At 39.3% G+C, this 25,229-nt stretch overlaps 1 protein-coding gene and 1 long non-coding RNA gene across 3 annotated transcripts in view; one reads left to right on the top strand and one right to left on the bottom strand.

Moving 5' to 3' along the window:
* LOC146474727 (uncharacterized) overlaps positions 1-953 on the bottom strand; it is a 7,359-nt gene extending 6,406 nt beyond the window's left edge. Inside the window, exons 1-4 of one of the 2 annotated variants that reach the window (XM_085116489.1) lie at positions 538-953; positions 363-437; positions 189-260; positions 1-68 (exon numbers count right to left, since the gene is read on the bottom strand). The exon at positions 1-68 is cut by the window's left edge and continues 4 nt beyond it. In XM_085116489.1, the coding sequence (XP_084972615.1) occupies positions 1-68; positions 189-260; positions 363-437; positions 538-696 (374 nt within the window). In that variant the 5' untranslated portion in view covers positions 697-953. The remainder of the gene's footprint in view (positions 69-188; positions 261-362; positions 438-537) is intronic. The other variant, XM_085116490.1, reaches the window with a different exon arrangement.
* Positions 1-25,229, top strand: part of LOC146474725 (uncharacterized) — a 95,514-nt gene that overhangs the window by 25,711 nt on the left and 44,574 nt on the right. The gene's annotated exons all lie outside the window — the stretch shown is intronic.

Here is a 25,229-nt window from a genome sequence, read left to right on the forward strand (position 1 = left end):
TCGCTCAAATCCACCTCCAAATCAGGCTCCCCGTTGCCAGTTTCTGTCTGCGAGTCACTGCTTGATCCCTGCATTGAAAGATAAAGTTGTGTTTAAAGAGAGAACTAAAACGCTTGTTGAACATTCAAAACTTCATCCAACGGTTTATAAATCAATTGAAAGGCACAAAACGCTTTAACAATACTTACAAGTGCTTCGCGCTGAGAATATTCAGCCAACATTTCGTCAAATGCGCTGATAGTTTCCTCATTGGATTCGCTCTACGGCGAGTAAGAGAAAGTTATAAAGATTAGTAAGAGAGGGTCAGTGAAAAGTATCAACACAAAACTGAGTTTAAACATACTAATACTCGTTGAACTTACCGTATCAACTGCTACGCGATTTTGAACGCAAGTGGTCGCATGAATCGACTCGTCTGACTCGCGGTTCTCACCAAGCTATTAAAAAGAAATGAAACATCAAAGATCAGAGAAGAAACAGTATTTTGATGGATTGAATCAATGAAGGCAATAACGACCAATGCAATATGAAACTTACTTCGAGTTCCTGGACTGTCAATTCTGTCAATCGCGCAAACGCCAAGGGAACAAAATTCTCTGGGATTTGGACGGCTTCAGTCAAAATCTCCCAGTCTTGGACAGACACACAGGCGTTCAAAGCAGCTTGAAGATCAACAACGTTCGTGAAAAAAGCCATTTTCAACGGTACTAACGTTTTAAAAATCGGAAAAAGTTTTCCCAGCGAGTTTAAGTTGAATGAAGGAATGACGCTTTCGAAATCTACCCGCTTTTTATTCAAAACAGACAATATAAATCTTAAGATCCAATCAGGGTGGGAATAGAGCGGGCAAGCCTGGGCATGTCTATTGTTTCCTTTGTGCAAGAGTGACGCTCATTAGTAAACCTCGACACTTATAAGTATGCAGGAAGACATTTTTTCCCTAGGTTATAACAATAGATGACGTCATGGACTCGACGCTTAGGAATATTAATTAAGGGGATCCAAGGGGATCCACTAACGGGGCTTATCTTTGCTGAAGGTATACTACTCTGTAGCAATTGAATCTACAACCAAAAAGGCCTTCTCTTGGTTCTAGGGGGTCTCTGATTGAAACCATGTCTTTAGCCACATAGGGTGGTACATGTCTGCGGTCTCTCCTTTCAGCAAACTCCCCGCGCCACTGACACTCCCACATTGATTCCACTTTTTAATCTGCCATAGAACTCGAAGATTGTATTGGTTAGGATGAGGTAGCCGTCTACTTTAAGTATTCCTTCTCTAAGAAGCACTGTGTGTTCTCCATTTTTTCCGGCATATTCTAGTTCCCCCTTAAAATGATAAATATCCAGAAACTTCAGCGAGCTGTCTGCAATCTTGCTCTGAGTATCTTTGCACACATACCCTTTGTGTGATCAAGACCCACTGTAGCAGGTTCAAGGAATTTTGCCTGCCAAACGAGGCTGGAATAGGATGCTATTGTGAGGTTGTCAACGCCAGGTATGATACCAGTGGCCCGTATGCAGGCTTTTAGAAACTTTAAAAAGCGTACACGCAGAACTCTCACGTCGCCACGGCAATACTTTAGATTCCCTGCCTAAAATTATGTCTTGCCTGGCATCTACAAGTTCGACTCTGCATGCATGGCTCTTCTATAGAGCTCTTATAACCTTCTAGAAATTATGATCTCTTAGAAATGGACATAAAGTCAGGCTCGAAGTCTTGGATCTCTGGTTTGGGTCTGCACTTGTCCGACAATTCTGGATTGTTGAGTCTGTAATGGAAGAACCCCTTTGGGACATCGGAGACACCAAAAGTGGTTGGCATGTCGGCTAGCTGGATAGGTAGAAACTAAATAAGAATCCATAAAGATAAGGTTTTCTCAAAAACCTTGATGCATGTGATTGATGAACAGTCAAATATCATGTCTGGGTCTTTCCCAGTGTAATGCCCAATCTTGTCTAACATAAATAAACTGGCCACATATACATTGCACAACCGCAAAAAAGTAAACAAGAACGGATTTACTGCATATATGTAACTGACATTGCACAGACGTTTAAGGCGTGATAAACTCAAGGAATGTAGGATTATAATTACAATTAGAAAAAATTGACGATGATGCATCTTAAAGCATAAATGAACAACTGGAAGAGAGACAGAACTACGACATCATAGATACACCGTTTTTTCAAGGATCAGTGCTGTATTTTTCTTTTAAAAAATGGTGTCTTAGGGAACCGTAAGAACGATTGGAAACTTAACTAAACTTCTAATCGGTAAGATTAACAAACCAGTCGCACGATAAATTTAACAAATTGTTCAAATTGAAATTTTTAGAGTTTTACTTAGCGTTCTCGTTGATTTCCAGGCACGTGTCTTACTTGCAATGACATCTTAGGCTTGTCTGTTTAAACACTGTTGACACATAAAGCGTGTGTTGACTGAAAGACGCGTGCTTGAGGTTATAAACGTTAGAACTTACATTCAGACATTGGTTTGAAAATGAAAACTATTTACAAAGAATGAAATAAAGTTATTTTGAAGTGAAACCTACATGAATGAACGGTATTTACAAAATGTAAAACAAAAAACTAAGGGACATAAAAGCAATGTGAGAATATCATTAAGTTCGAAACTTAAACTATGACAGTGAAAAACAAAATACTCTACTAACTGCGTTGCATAAACAAAATGATCAAGTGAATAGGAAAAATATGTAAGATTCAAAAAAGGAGACGACGAGTAATTGGTACAAAAACTTTTAATGTCAATGATTAGCTTTAGAGGCTGCCATAAGTCAAACTAAAAAAAAAGCAGAACAAGAAAAGAAAACGGTATCTGAGCATTTGTTAAATAGAAATAAAGCGTTCATGGGGATGATAAGTTAGTGGGTAGTGAATGAAACTAAAAACATTCTCGCAAAAAGAAATTGCAAAAAAGGTAGTTAAATAAGTGACTGGTGGATAAAGCTTTAGAAAACAATCTATGGAATGTAAACGAAATAAATGTTGAAAGAAAGTATTGTATTCAAAATTAAAATCAAAACATTGTAGGTGAAAATAAAATAAGGACGAGGCAAAACTTCTTGCTTGAACAGCATGGAGCGCCCAAAGCAGATTGATAGAATCTTCCCTGTGTGCCGGGTAATCGTTCCCGGCACAAACCAGAGTAGTTTTCTTGATAGTCTTCCTGCCACTTCAGTTGACAATCGGCGTCAACAAAGTTGTCACAGCATTCAAGCAGCTGGGCTCCTAATGTACATCTCTCTCCTCCAGGCAGATAAAACAGGTAAACGATGCGGATGCAGCCATGTTAGGTGAGATTAAAGAAAACAAGTAACTGGTTTTGTGGTCGAATTTCATAAAACTCAGAATTGAAGGTAAAACTGGTGTTTGATTTTCCCGCTTTTGTACTACCGTAACCACAATAATAAATAAATGTCAAAAGAAAGTATTGTATTCAAAATTAAAATCAAAACATTGCAGGTAAAAATGAAATAAGGACGAGGCAGAACTTCTTGCTCGAATGGCATGGAGCGCCTAAAGAATCATTGTCCTCATCTTCCTCTTGTTTTTTCGTCATCTTCCTCGGCAAAGTCATCCTCTGAAAAGGAACAACCTGTTAGTTTTAAGTTTCTTTTCTTGTGATGCAAAAGTAAAGCCACACGACTTACCATGAAAACTAACGTCACAAACTGGTTCGCTTCTTCCCTGTGTGCTGGGTTATCATTCCCGGCGCAAACCAGAGTAGTTTTCTTGATAGTCTTCCTGCGACTTCAGTCGACAATCTGCGTCAACAAAGTTGTCACAGCTTTCAAGGAGCTGGGTTCCTTGTACATCTCTCTCGTCCTGGCAGATAAAACAGGTAAACGATGCAGATGTAACCATGTAAGCGGAGATTAAAGAAAACAAGTAACTGGTTTTGTGGTCGGATTTCGTAAAACTCAGAATTGAGGGTAAAACTGGCGTTTGATTTTCCCGCTTTTGTACTACCGTAACCACAATAATAAAGAAATGTCGAAAGAAAGTATTGTATTCAAAATTAAAAACAAAACATTGCAGGTGAAAATAAATTAAGGACGAGGCAGAACTTCTTGCTCGAACGGCATGGAGCGCCCAAAGCAGATTGATAGAATCAAACTGTAAAATAAATAACAAAAATGTAGCTAGGTGAATTACTAGTAGATGTCAGTAAACATATAAACAGTAAAAGGATAATTACCACTTCCAACTGTTCCGCCAAGATATTGTTTGGGAGGAGACCTCAAAGATAAATCAACACCTCCTCCCGAGTCTTTTCTCTAATTTGTAATGGGGTCGCCGACTGCAAAGATTGCAGTGCCGAAGAATCATTGTCCTCATCTTCCTCTTGGTTTTCCTCATCTTCCTCAGCAAAGTCATCCTCTGAAAAGGAACATCCTGTTTTACATTTCTTTCTTGTGATGCAAAAGTAAAGCCACACGACTTACCGTTAAAACTAATGTCACGAACTGGTTCGCTTCTTCCCTGTGTGCCGGGTAATGGTTCCCGGCACAAACCACAGTAGTTTTCTGGATAGTCTTCCTGCCACTTCAGTTGACAATCTGCGTCAAGAAAAGTTGTCACAGCATTCAAGGAGCTGGGCTCCTTGTACATCTTTCTCCTCCTGGTAAATAAAACAGGTAAACGATGCAGATGCAGCCATGTTAGCGGAGATTAAAGAAAACAAGTAACTGGTTTTGTGATCGGATTTCTTAAAACACTACCATACCCACCCCCATGGACCTGAGGGAGAACGAAGCAGGGTTGTCTTTTCACCAAAAATGTGTTTTTAAGAGGGTGATTTCATGCGCTTTTCTCTGTCTCTAGTGCTTTTTTAAACCAGGCTTTGTTTTCTCTGCGTGGGTAGAAAATTGTAATTACTCCGGCAACGTTTGTTTTGTAACCAGCTTTTGTTCCAGTTAATCCAGGAATTGAATGGTCAGTACAATTGTCTAAATTAATCTTCACAGAGAGGAATGGATTTCAAGGTGTGCTCACGGGATGTGTGTGTGTGTGTCAGTTATTCGTTGTTTTTTTTTCACTTAATATGTATTTTTGTCAGGAATTCTAAGTTAATGACCAAGACTGAATTGAACAAGAAGTGTAGACCTATTACACAAGAACATTTCAATGAAGTTGCTTTTTTTTACCTCAAGATAATTACTTTATCATGAATAGCTTTTGTTTACGATGTTCTTTTGTATAAAGGAGATTATGTTCGAGAAAGTCAAGGTAAATTTACTCTATCGATTGTAGTCCTTGGCACTTTAATAGTACCAATGCGGGGTGCAATTTTTCTTTTAGTAGGAACATATTTTCGAGTGAACATTCAAGTTTTGGGTCTATTTTATTAACGTGTCGGAAGAGAGTAACACAGTTGAGTGGATCAAAACAATTCCGTTGCTGACTTTAGTAATCACCATCCAACAAAAAAATGCGGTCCTCAGCCTTCGCTCGGGTTTTTGACGCGGCTTGCACTTTTCAAGTGCTGCAAAATATGTATGGAATTTGTTTGGGTTTTCAAGCATCATGATGTGACATGTTTAAACATGTATTTCCGTAACAATGAACTTCCCATGACATATGAAGTGCGTAAACAAGGTCAAGTCCATTTCAATCAAGCATAGCGAAACTAAGGGAGTAAGAAGAAGATTCCTTGTGTCTTCAAGCTTTGGGAGAAAACGAAAACGATTTTTTTCCAAGATGACTTAAACGACCTCTTAGCCCACGCATTAAACTGGTGGGAAAAAGAACCAACTTTTCAACAACAATTGCTACAGAGCTACAAATGTTTAAATTGACTGATTGAGGTATGCTCTACTCGTGATGACGATAATGTACTTCCACCAAATCGTCATTAATCACATCTACGAACGACACTTCGTAGGTTTCGCTGTCAAAAAAATCGTGAAATGTGCTCAGATCATCAAATTGCCGGACCTGTGTTTTGTTTAACCTCTGGCCCCTTTCCCCCATATTGAGTTCAGCATCATTTTGGACAAACTTCTAAGACCAGGATTATGTTGGATCTTATCATACTCTAACCATATCCCTTGGTGTTCATAATAGTCACGAATGTAGGGTTGACGTTTCTCTTCATCCTCACCAACTCGATCTGGCCAGCCGCTGGCTTCCTGTTTGATTTTCAGCCAGGTGTTTACATAATCTTCAAACAGACCGACCATGGTTTCTTCGAAATGCCAGACTTCGTAGATGTAGGTCACCTTGTAACCTAGTTCAACCGCTTTGTTTAATTCTGGGCTGCACCAGGTGCCCATAAATGCACGCTTGCTGGGGCTGTGACTACATTGACTGCTTCTGGCCCAACGATTCTTAGCCATCTCCGACTTCACACAACTTCCACATAAAGGAAAAGTCAGTTTGTTTTCCTGTTTGTGGGGCTATACGGGGTGATAGAGTTCATAGCGAGGTTCCACTTTACATTTGATCACCCGAAATAATTCAAAATGTCTGTATGTCCAGGGTGCGCAATGAATCATGGATATCCCCTGGGATACCTGGCGTGCTTGTTTACGGCAGGATATAATGATGTTAAATCAATGTAATGAACTTCCTCCCCTTCCTTCACTTTGTAATACAGTCTAGCAGTATTTGTCGGGCCGCCTGATAAAATCTAAACCCACATTCTCAAATTTCTTTGACGCGATAGCCTTTGTCTTTCAGAAACTGCATTTTTCGTTCTATGAGTTCGCGCATGTCTCACATGCTCCTATTTAAATGTCGCATGTGTGCATTGTGTCTGTTGGGAAAACATCTTTTACAACCATGATAGAAGCAACCGCGATATTCGTACACAGTGTTCGTCGACGCGTCGAAACCGTCCACAAAGTAGCGGGAGTCTGGAATCTTATACTTGCCACAATTAATGAATGTGTGTTTCATAGAGAGGGTGATCACCGTCATCGTATGCCAGCTCCATTAAATCATAAGCCTCCCGGTCCTTTTCCGGCATGTCCATGTACGCTTGGGTTTGGAGTGAGTGTTCCTCCCCGCATAACCATTCCATAGCTACTTTGGACTGATTGATGTCGTTTCTCCAACCAAACAGCGGTTGCAAAGCAATACTATTTTTGACCATTCTGTTCATGCTGAAGCGATGGTCATATGCTCAAAGAGGTTAAACCCTGTTTCAGCTTCAAATAATCGTTAAAAGTTGTTTCAAATTACAAGTGTTTACTGACTTCTTTAGCATGCCTGAGAACAGTACATTACTTTCCCATATTTTTGCGTAGACAACAAACGGTAATTCAGAACAGTAAAATCACTGTGTTATTCACGGCTTCCCTAGCTTTTCCATTTCTCTCCGGTACCGACACTAAAAGTCCTGATCGCATGCGAATTACACAATAAAATAACTGTCAATCAAAAATGTAATCCCATTATCTGCAAAACACTATGCATTAAATTGCGTGACGCGTGACTTATAAATGGTTTTTTTTTCCTATCCTACCCTCCCCACACTGGGAGGTAAGGATCAGTGTGATTGTTCAGAAAAAAAGCTCAATAAACCATAACAAGGAGAAACGTTCGCAACATTCTTCTCAATCTGTGAGTGTCCTAACTTTCTTGCAAAGGAACAAGTTTATGGATGGGCCTCACAACGTTACTCTCTCCACATTGGACCTTGACGACTCTGGTGTGACCATCTCTTCCTGGATCAGTTTGAAGGATGCATCCTAGCGGCCATCGTCCTCTGGGCAGTTTAGGATCCAAAACAAGCACAACATCATTCTCTTTTAGATCCTTGACTACTACTGTCCACTTCGGCCTTTTTGTTCAGCAAACGGAGGTACTCTTGCAACCACCTCCTCCATACTTGGGAAATTATCTCCTGAACCTTTCGCCAACGTTTGCGTGGACTGAACTTAGTGGTGTCAACGGTTTCAGGTGCGAATTGACCGCCCAACTGGCCATACAAGAAGTGGTTTGGAGTAAGGGGTACAATGTCCTAAGGGTTAGCTGACTGGTAGGTAAGTGGTCATGAATTCAGCAGACTTTCCACTTCTGTAACTGCGGTAATTAACTCTTCATCAGTTACGTCACTGCTCCCAATAACCCCGTAGATAGCCTTCTTAGCTGATTTTATCCTGGCCTCAAGAATGCCGCCAAAGTAGTAAGAGGGGCCACTTCACCAGGTAACCAATCACAGAGCAGGGAATATCATTATTTTGGCTGAGAACCAATCACAAACCAGTATTTTAACCACGTGACTGAATAGCTAATGAGGTCAAAATGACCAAAAAAATCCGAGGGGGGAGGGGGTAGGGAGCGTGAAAAAAATGAGGGAGGGGTGGGTAAGGGATAAGTTTTTTCCTACTGAATAATTAATGAGCATGACACGCTTATCTCATATTTGTAAATGTAAAAAGAGGTTTGGTATAGTCAATAAGACTAGTAGTAATCAAAGATTAATAAGTGCGTTCAAAGTTCAATGAATTTAGCTAAAATCATACAAAAACAGAGGAGGAAATTAGTTGAGAGATTAAATGAGAAAGACGAAGTATTTAAAGAGCAACATGAACAATAGCAACTTTAATAGTGAAACCCAAATTTGTAACCAAAGATGTCTATCTACTTAGTTACAATGTAGTTTAGATACTGATTGTGGGAGACTAACTTTTGTAACAGTAACATGAATGATAGTAACTTGAATAGTTACAAGGGATTGGTTAGTTGCAAGGAAAAAAATGTAACAAAACATGTTAGGCTACTCAGTATCTTGAAAAACTGAAAATGATAGAGTAGATTTTATAACAACAACATGAGGCTATGATGAAGTTCAAAATGCTATGAAAATTAGATTTTTCCATGTCTAAACGTTTCGTGTCTGTGTGTCAGCATTGTTTAACAATTTTTTTTAACTTAACAGTAACCTGGATGATACTAACTCGATTAGTCACAAGGTAAAATGCAATAATTAAAACATGTCAATCTACTCATTTACAATGTAGTTCAGATACTAAATGAGTGAGACTAATTTTTGTAACGGTAACATGAATAATAGTAAATTGAATAGTTTCAAGCAAGTTATGAAGTTGGTAATGCTATGAAACTTTTTGCAATGTTTAAAAGTTCTGGTGTTTGGATGTCATACCATAGTTTAACAAAAAATTTTTAATAGTAACATGAATAGTAACTTGAATAGTTGCATGGGATTGGTTAGTTGCAAGAGAAAATGTAAAAAAACATGTCAATCTACTCAGTATCTTGAAAAACTGAAAGAGATAGACTAAATTTTATAACAACAACTGGAACATGAAGCTGTGATGAAGTTCAAAATGCTATGAAACTTAGATTTTTTTCCATGTCTAAATATTTCGTGTTGTATTTGTGACCGCTATGGGTCAAAGCACAATGGCTTGGTAGATTTGCTTTGAGACAACTTTGTGTCAGAGTTATCGGTTGATTTGCTTTGTTGTTCGGCAAATTCGAGGACATCAATTCAAAGCAGGAGAGCAGCGAAGGTCTTCGGTTTGTTGTAGTTCGGATAACGCCGACATCGGGCTTTCTACATGCTCTTGGAGTACTAAAAAGTTTCCTGGTAAGGCTTTGACAAGTTGAAGCGATGAACTTTTTAAGAAACATCACATGAAGTTTGAGAAAAATAAATGAACTTACCGAATAATCCAAAGATATCCACGGAGGCAACACGGACGCAAAGATATCCACGGAGGCAACACGGACGCACGAGGAGCTTGCACTCGCACGAGGTATAGTTGCGTGCGCACTCGCACAAGGTATAGTTGCTTGCGCATAAAAATAGTTGTGTGCGCATGTCCACCAGGTGAGCCCGCAATTTCTTTGGCCGGCTATTCGGCTTAAAATTCGTGCGCGCGCTTAATAATTATTCAAAATGGCGCAGATTTTGAACATCGCCCGTCCAAGTAACCAAAAATCTCGAATCTTCGTGCCTGGCATGCACAGGTATCCCATCGACCACAGGATCCCCAAAGATTACGAAGCGTTCTCCTAATGTCGAACGCAAATATGTAAAATCAGCGAAAATCAAAAAGTTTATTTATAACTCAAACTAAAGCGACGGTTACGATAATAGTTAGAGTAGATGTAGAGGTCATTCAAACTATTTCATTTTTATTTTACAAGGTATGTGAAATAGCCAAGTTTTTAAAAGTAATTGTGCAATGTTTATGTTTTGCATCTTTGCTTGAGCTCTGTCCATTGATCACTCTCCAACACCAAACAAAACAACCTTTGTTTTTGGGAAGCGGCTGTAATATAGAGAAAGTGATCCATTTAAAAGTAAACTCCTCGTAAGCACAAACTGTTTCGGTCTTTATGGTTACAGAAGCAACATTCGTTGAAAAAATCTGTGATAACACACTCTTTTCTCCCCATTTTCTATGAAAAATACAAGACACAAAATAAGATCGAAAGAAAGTAAACGTTTTATTTTTGTTACAAATATAAGGAAGTGAATTCCAAACACAGATCTACATCATACATTTCAAAATCTTCCAATGTCTATGTTTCGGAACTTCGCCCCAGCTCAGTTGTTCATTGATGACTCTCCAATACCATACGAAACAACGTTTGTGTTTAGGAAGTGGCTAAGAAAAAAAATAGAAAAAGCGAATGTAAGAGCGAAAGTTATCGTTTTGAAAAGTATGTTTCTCGCATACACAAACTGTTTGGGTCTTTATGGTTACAGAAGCAACATTGAAAAAAAATCCGCGATAGTCTGTGCTTTTGTAAAAAATTTAGTCTTTCATTCATCTTCAAATACTGTCTCATATGGCCTGTTAACAACGGTAAAATTAACGATTCCAGTCAATATATTATGGTGATAGTGAGCGCAAAAATTTTGCTTCTCTCTATGGTAATGCACACAATATAAGTAAGGACTCAGCATAACAGTATCCTAATGAAAAAGAGAGAGAGACAGTACTTTGAGTAGTCAAATCACTCAGTAATGTTCTTCAAAAAACACTATTCTCTCAGATTGCATTATGTGATTTACAAACTCATGTGAAAAAAAAAAAACAGAAAAGAGAAATGATCTATCGCAACTTACTGTGCCATGCACTCTGCAAACGCGAAGTTTTCTAAATTCCTCGTTGATGTCTTTCTTGTCCCTCGCTGCCTCTTCTGCTGCCCATCGATAAATGTGTTGCTTAATTTCCTCGGGTAACATGTCCCAGTAACTTTCCACCTCCATTCTTGCATATTTCTTCACGTTTCCTCTCTCCTGATCGTCCCCCGCTGTCTTTCGTTTTCCGTAGCTTGCCATAGTTTGGGTTTTCTCTCGTTCAACGTTGTAAGTGTAAAGGCGAGTAAGATATTGCCTCATTCTCTCGGATTTTATTAGCTTTTGCTTTCGGGAAACAAAAACCTAATGGATGCAAGTATATCGGAAAAGGCATATCGGTATTCCAAAAGTTTATCATTTATTTTGTTTTTAAAACAAAAGGAAAAACACCGGCGAATTATTTTATTGAACGGTGAGTCATTTAATTGCAAGCAAGTCAACTAATAAATTAAGTAAATGGGATATCGGACTTTTATTGTTGCGGTTCTTAAACCAATAGGACAATTAGTATATCGGTGACTTATTTAATTTGCAGTTGCAAACAAGTTAGCTAATGAAGTAAGCAAATGGGATATCAGGCTTTCATTGTCCGGTTTCTTAAACCAATAGGACAGACCTTACTTTCTTGCAAGGAACCGTAACTGAAGTCTTGTTTAAGACTAGCATATTCCTTCAGCCTAAAAAGTCTTTAATTAGGTCCAATTTCCGGGCGTTATGTTTTCATAAATCCAAATGTATGATGAAGTAATAATCAATTAATACCTTCTAATGTTTGAATAATGCTTAATTTTTGCAGCGTGTGTTATCATGTGTAGCGTGTCTCCAAGACAGTGAAACTTCCCACAGTTGATGTAGTACAAGAAAAAGCGTCAAAACCATTTTGTTCCTTTCTCTTCCAAAACTCCTGGTTTTATTTTGACAGTAGCTTTTTCCTTTAATACCCCCGTAAATGAAGGTTGGGTTCTATTTTGGTGAGAGAAAAAAATGATAAACAGTGTTTATGAAATCTCGATTGATTATTGCTGAAATAGCGACAAAGCACACCGCAAATTCACGTTACCCGCTCTACGTCAAAAAACACAACAATGATTTGTGGTTGAGGTAGAATTTCTTTTATTTACGTAACTTAACGATTGAAAAAGTATTTTACAAGGCTCCCGCGTTTTCAGTCCAGGTCTTGACTCACAGCGTCTTTAGTTGTTCTGTGTGAATTTATGTAGGCTTCTAACCTGTTGGTTCCACACCTAAAAGAAAAAGATACCTTCAATCAAAAATCATTTCTTTGTTGTAACAAGAGCGCAGACCTTTTGTCTTACTCACCTTCATCGTTTTTAGTACTTGTTGCTCTGGGGTCACTTCCACCACGTTGTAATAGCTATCTAGAACCGTTATCATCCGGTCTTGACCCATTTCTCTTAACCAGACCCGCATTCCTTCATACTTGCCAATTAAGTAAATGGGATATCGGACTTTCATTGTTGCGGTTCTTAAACCAATAGGACAATTAGTATATCGGTGACTTATTTAATTTGCAGTTGCAAACAAGTTAGCTAATGAAGTAAGCAAATGGGATATCGGGCTTTCATTGTCCGGTTTCTTAAACCAATAGGACAGACCTTACTTTCTTGCAAGGAACCGTAACTGAAGTCTTGTTCAAGACTAGCATATTCCTTCAGCCTAAAAAGTCTTTAATTGGGTCCAATTTCCGGGCGTTATGTTTTCATAAATCCAAATGTATGATGAAGTAACAATCAATTAATACCTTCTAATGTTTGAATAATGCTTAATTTTTGCAGCGTGTGTTATCATGTGTAGCGTGTCTCCAGGACAGTGAAACTTCCCACAGTTGATGTAGTACAAGAAAAAGCGTCAAGACCATTTTGTTCCTTTCTCTTTCAAAACTCCTGGTTTTATTTCGACAGTAGCTTTTTCCTTTAATACCCCCATGAATGAAAGTTGGGTTATATTTTGGTGAGAGAAAAAAATGATAAACAATGTTTATGAAATCTCGATTGATTATTGCTGAAATAGCAACAAAGCACACCGCAAATTCACGTTACCCGCTCTACGTCAAAAAACACAACAATGATTTGTGGTTGAGGTAGAATTTCTTTTATTTACATAACTTAACGATTGAAAAAGTATTTTACAAGGCTCCCGCGTTTTCAGTCCAGGTCTTGACTCACAGCGTCTTTAGTTCTTCGGTGTAAATTTATGTAGGCTTCTAACCTGTTGGTTCCACACCTAAAAGAAAAAGATACCTTCAATCAAAAATCATTTCTTTGTTGTAACAAGAGCGCAGACCTTTCGTCTCACTCACCTTCATCGTTTTTAGTACTTGTTGCTCTGGGGTCACTTCCACCATGTTGTAATAGCTATCTAGAACCCTTATCATCCGGTCTTGACCCATTTCTCTTAACCAGACCCGCATTCCTTCATACTTGCCAATCTTCTCCTTGGTTCCAACTTTTATTTTGTAGATTAATTTTCCACTCCAATCTTCACCCAATACGTCGAACATGTTGACTTCTTGTTGGCTTTAACGGTTTTCTTTGGGCTGCTACTGCGCTCTGTTACTTTTATCTTGATTGCTCATCGAATGTTGCTTATATTACTCTGTTTGGTTATTGTTTCATAAGAGTGATCCGGCTAACTACAAAACACGCTATTGAAAACTCAGCACGCTCCGTTAAGCATATCGTCAAATGACGAGTCATACGCTTTTCTGGGAGTTTTCAATTACGGATGCTAGTATATCGGAAAAGGCATATCGGTATTCCAAAGGTTTATCATTTATTTTGTTTTTAAGACAAAAGGAGAAACACCGGCGAATTATTTTATTGATCGATGAACGGGTCTGTATGTACCTTTGAAAGTAGTGGCTTGCTTTGCTAGATTCTTTGTATGACAGCTGTTAAGGACAGTAAGAAAGCGAAAGAAAAAGAGGTTGTCGTTGTAAGGAACACCCATATTCTTGTCGCATTCCAGACTTGCAACTGCCCTGTTGCGAACGATGAAAGAGAGCAATAGTGAACTTTTACCAATGGGATGCAGACAGTGCATTGTAACGAAAAATGTAACGTTTGTAACTTGATCTACTATCCATTTTGAGTTGGAACGTGGTTGACGCACATTCTAAGATGTCAAATTCTTGTAAAGCTTCGTTTACTTGAACAAGGTCGTGCTCTGCTTGGATCTGGAAGGGAGCATCAAAGACTTGATTATTGTTGTTTGACGAATGGTAGTACTGCAAGGTACCCATTTCATTGTTGCGTAAAATGAATCAGAACGAAATGTGACCGTGCACGGGAAAGCGTACCTTAACGCTTATCCGTTAAACGGTCGCTAACGGACGGATAGATAACGGATAGTTAACGGCCTGCACAGCATTCTAACGTTTTATCCTAACGTTCTAACGGTTATCTAATTGTGCCTAACGGATGATCAAAGCATGCTAACGCTTTGTTCTAACGTTCTAACGGCTAACTAAGTATGCCTAACGGATGAAGAGAAAGTTCTAACGGTTGCCCAGTTTGTTCTAACGGATGACTGGAGCCGTTTAACGGTTGTCTGACGGTTTACAACTAAGGACTTTTAACGAACGAATAGCTTAGCTTTCAGTCCGATGCTATAAACACATAATCAGGCCAAACCATTAGTAGTCTTACACTCACGTTTGTTTTTTTAAAAAAAGAATCACAAAGTGCCGATTTCGTCAGTTGTCGATGAGACAAACATAAGTATACTTATTTCCACAGAAAGCAAAACTCAGTGATATAAACTATCACTTCCTCATCGAGATAAACAAACGCAGAATTCAAGTCCTTCGATGATGATTATCGTGTGAGATGAGAAGTTAGTCCGAGGCTAGCGTCGCTAAACGAGCGTGTAAACAATTTCACTTGCCAGTCGGGGTGAACATTTTTTATTGTTTTACTCAAATGGTTTTGTTGGTTATACTTATTTTACACAATGACTTTGTCTAGAGTTTTTTAAAGTAACTGTTTAATCCAGCTGTGGATTCGCGAAAGATCACGCTTTCAATTTCTTGATAGAATGCGAAAAGCGGTACCTTTAGATTCATGAGTCTCGAAGCGACAGGCGTTTTTGTTGGCGCTGGTTTCATCAGATAAAGTTGTTTTTGTCACATACATCTTGTTTAGAATTGGTTTCTTCTGATTCAAAGTCAGACACAACGAGACAACAGGCTATCAAAATATTCATCAAACTTCAGGCCGGAATATGGCCGTTTCTCACATCTTGGAAAATGTAAACAACTTTATGCAAATTTTTAAACCCACATTTTGTGAATTGAAACCTGCCGAATGTACCTTGATACATGTGAAGGAATTTGGATGCCTAGCACGTGACCAAAATCTTGCCAGTGTTTTCAGCGTGGCAATTCCTTTCTACGTCCGAAGGACGGCTTTTGTCAGTATTTTATAACGTTAATAGAAGCTTTAAATCTTGTAAAAGATGGTATTTTGGCTTTATCCAAGCGAACGTACTGAATATAGAAATGCGTCAAGCGTTAATAGGCCTTATCACGGTTTTCGACGCCATTTTGACGAGTAGGCAAACAGGCTTGAATTAACAGTGTTTGTATGGAAATCCGATGTCAAATAATTTTCATAAAACATCGCTTCTGAAAAATTCATGAATTGGAAACTTTTGGCACTAGGAAAAGGTTTTTAAAGAAAAAAATTGGAGGGATGTAATTGTGCCAGAAAGCGTCCAGTCGTGTTTTGAATTTTCCATACATTTCCCTGTATTTTTTTTCCCGCGAACTAATTTTAGAAGCAGTTCACGGCGGTTCGCTGTACAGACAAATGTATGGAAAGTTCAAAACACGACTGGACGCTTTCTGGCACAGCTATGTTCCTCCAATTTCTTTTCTTAAAATCCTTTTTCTAGTGCCAAAAGTTTCTAATTCATGAATTTTTCCGAAGTTATGTTTTATGGAAATTATTTGACATCGGATTTCCATACAAACACTGTTATTTCAAGCCTGTTTGCCTACCCGTCAAAATGGCGTCGAAAACCGTGATAAGGCCTATTTGCGGTACTCAGTAGACTCGCAGTGTTTACGTTTGTTCCGGGTAATCGATCTTATCGCTCACACTGGACCCGAATGAAATTTTGCAAAATTGAAGTTTCCTATTTTACCCCAAGCCCTTAACCAACGGAATTGCCTTGCATCTTTAAAGTCAACTAAACGATTACATTTTGTGGCCGGAGACAGTAAATGCTAGAGGTAGAGTGAGGGAAAGCTCATGGTAAGTCAACAAATATGCAAATCGGAACCGAAGCGCGCTGGAGGAGAGAAGTCTGTTGAATTTACTGATTTTATTCCGGGTCGTAATTTATTTTTGTGACTTAATTTCATGGATCCGGAGCTACGATATCTTCCGTTCCTGGTTTACAAAACTGTCTGATTTCGCGGTAAAGATAGTTCCCGCGTTCCTAGCTACATCTCATGATTGTTTTGAACTAAATGGAAGCCAACTACAAGAGCCACTCTCGTTTTACACTATGTTTGGGCGACCACATTCTACTTCAACGCGTGTCATGCCATTCTAACCGAATCGTTACCCGTTTAACGGGTGCTGGTTTATTCTAACGGATCCTAACGGCTTCTCTAGCCGTGCTAACGGATACAGATTGTTTGCTAACGGTTATGCTGTCCAGTCTAACGGTCTGATGCTAACGGCTAACGGATACATGTCTTTTGCTAACGGCTGCACTATCCGTTCTAACGGCCCGATGCTATCGTCTAACGGTTGGGCTTACGCCTCTAACGTTCTTAAGAAAACTTTCTAACGGATGACTAACGGATGCTTAACGCTTTTGCCCGTTTAACGGATAAGCGTTAAGGTACGTTTTCCCGTGCACGGTCACAAATGTTAAGCTTAAAGATCATCTACTGGTCATGAAAAATTTGTTGCGTGTGACGAGTAAGTTCTTGAGGGTCGAAGGAAGTTAATCTAAAGTTGTACCAATCCAACAAACAGTTTCCACGATTAAAAGGCGTGCGAATCTGGGGGCAGTGTTATTGATACATTTGGCTTAGCGAAGGATCGTCAGACGGAAGAAGATCAGCGAGCGCAGAGTGCGGATCAGAATTGCAACTGGAACTTGCTCCCGTAGCGTTTGGTCCAATCACGTGTGAAGGTTGATGTGATGAAGATGGTCCAGGCCTCTTTGGTTTGGGAGCTAAAATATAATGTTACAAATATCATCTATATTTTTTTTTATATTGGTAACGAAAACAAAGCCATGCGTTCAGTTACCTTGAGAATCATAATGCTGTTAAAACTCACGTAATATTAACAATAATAAAATGATGATAAATAAAGTAATAATAATAATAATAATAATAATAAAATAATAATGATAGTATTTAATTGTTACAAGTAACAACATACCTTCTTCGTTAAAAAACTCTCTTGTCATGTTGATGAGTATTTTTAACGTGGGCATGAAATGGTGCCATGTTTGTAAATTCCTTGCCACAGGTTTTACATTTGTAGCTTCGTTGAGCACCATCATGGACCTTTTTCTTGTGATGCATCAAATCTCCAGGACGTGCAAAAGCCTTGTTGCAGGAAGGGCAGATGTGATTTTTCACCTTGGTGTGCACTAACATGTGGCGTGTTAGGTTGTCCACTCTCGCAAAGCTCTTACCACACATTGTACATTCATGGGAGACTTTGGCTTTCTTGGCCCGCGGCTCTCCTTCTGCCTCTAGACCGCCACCTACTTGATTGTTGATCTAAAATGACAACAATAATACCGTTAACTTTACAGTAAAGTTAGTGTATGGAGCCATTTACCGCGTGGTGTATCAAGAAACTTTATTAACCCTTAAAGGAGACAGTGAAAAACAAGAGAACTGTTTAAAGAGAATGGAAGTTTTCATAACATCATGTACACAATAATAATTATTGAAAACAAGAATTAGAATTTTTTTTTAAAACTTGAATACGGGAAAGATAAAAGGACAATTTAAAAACTATTTACACAACAATCGAAAAAATCAAGCTATTTTTGAAAAAAATTGAATAAATGGTAAAAAGGTTAATAGAAAGTGATAAAAAGAGAAATAAAAAATATCAAAAAGAAATTAATTTGTTTATGGCAATAAGTAATATTTTTTTAATTTTTTTATTATTTTTTTACATTCACGGCAGTCATCTCCACATGCACACTCGAAGTATTTTTTAAACAGTGAGTAAATCTCCCCTCTGTGGAGTGACATTTTCGCTTTGAAATGATAGGCGCATACAATGCAACTCCATTGCCGTTCCCTCTCGGGGTGGAGGTTGGCACATATCTGTAAAGAAACAATGCTTACTCAGTTTCCACTAGAGTGTTTAAAGAAGAACCTGAACTTTAATTATTCCAACACGTTTAAAAAGGGTTTAATGAGATGCAAGCGTATCTATGATTTGGAGTTTAGTGTATGATTATTTGGAGTGAAGTGAAAAGGAAGGAGCCGAACTACATTCAATATTTTGATGCTAGAGTTTGCAAAAATTTTATAAAAGTTGTAGAAAGCTAACCGAAGTTCCCTTAAACTGTTATAACTTTTATTGTTATATTACATAATCATGTTAAAATACTTACATCTCCTTGACATGCGGTCATAAATTGATGAACTTCATCCTCATATGCAGGGGTCCACCAGGCCAAACTGTACACTGCCTGGCAATGACCGCACCTGTCAGTGTATTCTGCCAACGTTCGGCGCCAATGTCGCTTGCATTTATCGTGACGCGTCTGCCTGCAACATTCCATTTTTTGGAGGTTCCATCCTTTCTCTAAGCAGATGAAGCATGTGTTCAATACCTTTAAAAATTCGAAAAGAAAAGTCACTCTTTTGACACAAGAACGTAATGGAACATTAATGCAAATGCGTTTTTTTTTTTCAAACTTAGTTTCGTTTGTAAAAACCCATAACAAATCGAGACTATTGAAAGCATAAATATAGAACGCACGCTTTTATGAATGTTAGAACAACGCTTGAGTGAAACAGCAAAATCACTATTGCAAAAACACTTCTTTTGAACTTAATTTCGTTTGTAAAAAGCCGTAGCAAATGGAGACTATTGAACGCATGAATTTCAAACGCGCTTTTATTAATGTTAGAACGACGCTTTTGTGAAACAGCAAAATCATTATTGCAAATGCGCTTCTTTTGAACTTAGCTTCATTTCAAAAAAAGGGATAACAAATCGCGACTATTGAAAGCATCAATGTCAAACGCGCGCTTTTAAGAATGTTAGAACGATGCTTGAGTGAAACAGCAAAATCATTATTGCAAACGCACTTCTTTTGAACTTAGTTTCGTTTGTAAAAAGCTTTAGCAAATGGAGACTATTGAAAGCATGAATTTCAAACGAGCGCAATATCATCCCGGCTGATGTTGGTGTTCTTAAATATCGGGTACATTTCTGAGAACTTCTCTTTGAGATGGTCAGGCATGCGAATATCTACTTCCACGCAACCGAAGAAACGCTCACTTCACACCTCACTCAAAATTCGCTCCCCCCTCATAATCTTCACTCTGTCAACGCTTCTTCGCACTTCGGTGGTGATGAATCGCTATCATTCCCGGTTGGTTTTCTTCATATCACGCCTTTACTCTTAATGTACTCAGTGTTGGCTCTCGTTTCTTCTCTGCTCTCAACCATGGGTTTGTTACGTTTTTCATTAAATTCTTTTCTGCGGTTGAGAGCGCAGTTGTGGCCGTGCCAGTAGCAGCCTTGAAACTGATACACGGTTTGTGTCTCTGCGTGAAAACCATCCACTGGCAGTTTACGATCGCCGATACGTTTTTCTGTGTTATTCAACTGGTGGCGGATGTGAACTCTTTCTTTGTAAGCCACCCATTCGAGCCACTCGATCGCCATCTTTATAGAACCTCTCTGTTTGAAGTTGTTTTCCACCAGGCGTCGTGTGTAACTTCCGGTTGGCATGTTGTTCATAATAATAGCCCAGAGGTACAAAGCATTTGCATCATAACCCACGACCTGCTGTCACAACTTAGCTGCCTGGCCTCTTTCCGCTTCTCGATCTTTGTTTAATCGGCTTCGTGGTAGCGATGGAAGATGATTGAAGGGCCTCCGGTGTTGTTGTCTTCGATCAAGTGATAAAGGTCACTGTTGGCTTGGTCAACCAGACTAAAGTGGGTTTGCTCATCAAGAAACGAGAACAGGTACTTTAAGGTGAGACCAGGAACAGAAATGCCATCCTTAAACATGTCAATCTTCCTTTCTTGCCAGACTTGTCTCATTTTTTCCACTGCCTCGAGGAATGGAACAACATCCAGATAATTGTACCAAGCTACAAAATCTCTGAAGGTTGACATCCGGTTTTCACCCCACACTTGCTGACAGTTCTGGTATTCGTCTTCGGTGATGTTAGCGTTCTTCAGGGATGAATAGAAGGCAGAGTGAGGGGGTAGCGATGTGTCATCCAGCTTGTCCAGCCCATCGACCCACTCGTACGGGAAGAAACCTTTAGGCTGCTCACACTTGTTGGCTTTTAAGAACTGGTCGTAGCTAAAACCCAGAGCGAGATAGTTCGTGAGTAGTTAGAGGGGCCATTTCACCAGGTAACCAATCACAGAGCAGGGAATATCATTATTTTGGCTGAGAGCCAATCACAAACCAGTATTTTGACCACGTGACTAAATAGCTAATGAGGTCAAAATGACCAAAAAAATCCGAAGGGCGAGGGGGGTAGGGAGCATAAAAAAAAATGAGGGAGGGGTTGGTAAGGGATAAGTATTTTCGTACTGAATAATTAATGAGGATGAGTAGTAATATCAGCTGGTTCTGACCCAATTTGACAGGTACTCATCAAAGTGAGTTACCATAGCAACCGAGAAATTAGCATGAAATGATGGACAGGTAACAATACTGATGGGCGGAGTCAAATACTGTTTTCATGTCATTGGATAGTTATGATGAGATAACGTCATGACCGGAAGTGGGTGGATTTATGCCCAGTCCCCTTAAGAGTCAGAGACACTAGAATTTAAATATAAACCCTAATATTTACATGGCGGGACTTGTGCGAAGTCCTAGTGACCCGCGCCCGACTTACTATTAAAATTGACTTAACACTCTCTCTAAACGTTCTCTCGCTCTTTCCTCTCGCTCTCTCTCCTCTCTCTCCTTTCGTTCTCTTGCTCTCTTCTCTCTCTGTTCCCTTATGATCTGTGCCATCTCCAATTCTTTCTTCTTTCTTTCTTCCTCGCTTCTTTTTCTTCTTGTTTCCTCTTCTTCCTCTCTTTTCTTTCTTTCCTCTTCCCTTTGTTCTGTTTCAAACCTTCTTTTCCTCCTTTCTTCCGCTCTATTTGCCCCTGCGGAGCGAGCTTTCGGGGCCTCCCCCTGTTCTTCGTGCCCCTCAATGTCACACATGAACTCTTCCAGAAGAGTCCTCATCTTCTTCCTTCCTTCTTCTTCCCCGTTCAATCCCTCGTCCAGTTGCCGCTTCTTGCTTTGCTTGGTTTTTTTTGTTTGCCCCCCTTGTTTTTGTGCTCTCTTTCTCTCCCTCCATCTTTTCTTCTGCGCTTTCACCAAATCTGGATTATTTTTCCTCCATCGTTTGAGTTGCTCCATCTTCCTTCCTTTTCCTCTTCTGCTCTTTTCCGTGAATGTTTTAATTTCTTTCTTCAAAGCTTCGCATTCTTGGTTCTTGCGTTTTAGTTCTAATTTTAAATCGACAATTGTTTTGTTCTGTCTTAAGTAGACCCGCACTGCTTCCTCTGACAGTTGAAGTTCGAATCCCATCTGTAAAAAACAAAATGAGTTGTATGTAGGTTAAACCAATAGCTTCATTCATTAACAGACAAGTATGTTGAATGTTTAAAGAAAATAAACGAAAAGCATATTGAACTCCACTTTGTTCCAATTAGTTTTGATTTCTTTGTATTCAAACGAAACAAAGAGGTGCTAACTTTTAATGCAAATTCAGTACTGAGACATGCACATGCAAATTCAGAACCGTTGCTTAACGGTTATTTTCACAAAACGTTTGCAGTTTGGAAATCGATGTTAGTTTAGAGAAACATAGCTATGGATTTCTCTTTTAAAAACGTGTGTCGAAGGGAACTGCAGCACGATCGAAGACTTAAGTAAACGTTTTAGGCGTGATAAACTGAAGGAATGTAGGATTACAATTACAGTTAGAAAAAATTGATGATGATGCATCTTAAAGCGTAAATGAACAACGTGAAAGCTATATCGTTTATCAAGGATCAGTGCTGAATTTCTCTTTTTAAAACTTGTGTCTAAGGGAACCGCAGTACGATCTAAGACTTAAGTAAACGTTTTAGGCGTGATAAACTGAATGAATGTAGGAAAGTACGGTTGGAAACTTAACTAAACTTCTAATCGGTAACATTAACAAACAAATCTGTTGCATGATAAACCTAACAAATTGTTCAAATTGAAATTTGTAGAGGTTTACTTACCGTTCTTGCAGATTTCAAGCACGTCTTTCCAACTTCTTTTTCTACTTTGTCCTCGTGACTTCACCGCAGTTAACACATAAAGCGTGTGTTGACTGAAATACGCGTGCTTGAGGTTATAAACGCTGAGCGCGTTCCCTAGCAACCAGTTTTAGCATGCATACATTAATCGTTTCTTCAGGGGATAACCCCCCCCATCCTCTCGTGTAGATTTTATTTGGATAACTCGTCTGCTTGACTGTAGGGATACGTTCTTCCGCTGTCACGGTGTATTTATATACCAATTTATTTATTGGCTGTTGGCTAGTGGGCTCTTGGACAGTATTGGTTCCTTGGACACAAGAACTCTATATTTGTCACGAAATGTTTTGCGCTGGCACGATCCCACCACCTGACCATAGCACGTCTGTGCTGTCAGGGTATAATGATGCTGCCTTCACAGGTAGATCTAGGGCTCTGGACATGGACTGGGTTAACCTCAAACCCACTATGGCTCCCATTAGTTCTAGCCTTGGAAGAGTCACAGGTGTAAGCAGTGTAACCTTACTCTTTGAAGCGATCAGCTGTGCAGATAAAGAACCATCTTCATACTCACAGCGTAAGTATGATGCAGCTCCATAGGCTTCTGTTGAGGCATCAACAAAGGTCACCACATCCTTCGATTTCACTGGTTGTTGGTTTTGCAGGCGCCGGGAAATCTTGACATTTGCTAGACACGACAGGTGCGAGAACCAGATCTAGAAAGATTAGCCACTTTGTCTTGAACTTCCTCATTCCAATCATAGCCACGGCTCCACAGTTCTTGGAGCATAATCTTTGCTCGCACTAAGAAAGGGCTTACTAGGCTAAGCGGGTCAAAGACTGTTTCGATCTTCTTCAAAACACTCCTCCTCATAATTGGATAGTCGTGTTGCAGGTACTGCCAATACATCATTGGTGCTATTCCACTGCAAGCCATGTGTTGTTGTAACTGTATCTTTACTGTCTCTTATGTTAACTTCAGTGGCTCGGTCCTCCTCGGTATGGCTGCCATCACTATTTCTAAATTTGAAACCCATTTTCGGGCGTGCATGCCTGCCTTCGCCCACAGTGCAGCAGCATGAGGATACAGTTTAACTCATTTCTCGTCACCCGGTTCACCCACCTTTCCACGTACATCAACAAATGAATAATGCATGCAAGTCAGTTACTCCACAAAAAGGTTTAGGTGATGAACGGGTCTGTATGTACCTTTGAAAGTAGTGGCTTGTGTCTCTTTGCTAGATTCTTTGTATGACAGCTGTTAAGGACAGTAAGAAAGCGAGAGAAAAAGAGGTTTTCGTTGTAAGGAACACCCATATTCTTGTCGCATTCCAGACTTGCAACTACCCTGTTGTGAACGATGAAAGAGAGCAATAGCGAACTTTTACCAATGGGATGCAGACAGTGCATTGTAACGAAAAATGTAACGTTTGTAACTTGATCTACTATCCATTTTGAGTTGGAACGTGGTTGACGCACATATTCTAAGATGTCAAATTCTTGTAAAGCTTCGTTTACTTGAACAAGGTCGTGCTCTGCTTGGATCTGGAAGGGAGTAGCAAAGACTTGATTATTGTTGTTTGACGAATGGTAGTACTGCAAGGTACCCCTTTTATTGTTGCGTAAAATGAGTCAGAACGAAATGTTAAGCTTAAAGACCGTCTACTGGTCGTGAAAAATTTGTTGCGTGTGACGAGTAAGTTCTTCAGGATCGAAGGAAGTTAATCTTAAGTTGTACCAATCCAACAAACGGTTCCACGATTAAAAGGCGTGCGAATTTGGGGCAGTGTTATTGATACATTTGGCTTAGCGAAGGATCGTCAGACGGAAGAAGATCAGCGAACACAGTGCGGATCAGAATTGCAACTGGAACTTGCTCCCGTAACGTTTGGTCCAATCACGTGTGAAGGTCGATGTGATGAAGATGGTCTATGCCTCTTTGGTTTGGGAGCTAAAATATAATGTTACAAATATCATCTATATTTTTTTGTATTGGTAACGAAAACAAAGCCGTGCGTTCAGTTACCTTGAGAATCATAATGCTGTTAAAACTCACGTAATATTAACAATAAAAAAATGATGATAAATAAAGTAATAATAATAATAATAATAATAATAATAATAATAATAAAATAATAATAGTATTTAATTGTTACAAGTAACAACATACCTTCTTCGTTAAAAAACTCTCTTGTCATGTTGATGAGTATTTTTAACGTGGGCATGAAATGGTGCCATGTTTGTAAATTCCTCGTCACAGGTTTTACATTTGTAGTTTCGTTGAGCACCATCATGGACCTTTTTCTTGTGATGCATCAAATCTCCAGGACGTGCAAAAGCCTTGTTGCAGGAAGGGCAGATGTGATTTTTCACCTTGGTGTGCACTAACATGTGGCGTGTTAGGTTGTCCACTCTCGCAAAGCTCTTACCACACATTGTACATTCATGGGAGACTTTGGCTTTCTTGGCCCGGGGCTCTCCTTCTGCCTCTAGACCGCCACCTACTTGATTGTTGATCTAAAATGACACCAATAATACCGTTAACTTTACAGTAAAGTTAGTGTATGGAGCCATTTACCCCGTGGTGTATCAAGAAACTTTATTAACCCTTAAAGGAGACAGTGAAAAACAAGAGAACTGT

The sequence above is a fragment of the Pavona decussata genome, unplaced genomic scaffold (assembly GCF_977016875.1).
Source record: "Pavona decussata unplaced genomic scaffold, jaPavDecu1.1 SCAFFOLD_87, whole genome shotgun sequence".
Lineage (NCBI taxonomy): Eukaryota > Metazoa > Cnidaria > Anthozoa > Scleractinia > Agariciidae > Pavona > Pavona decussata.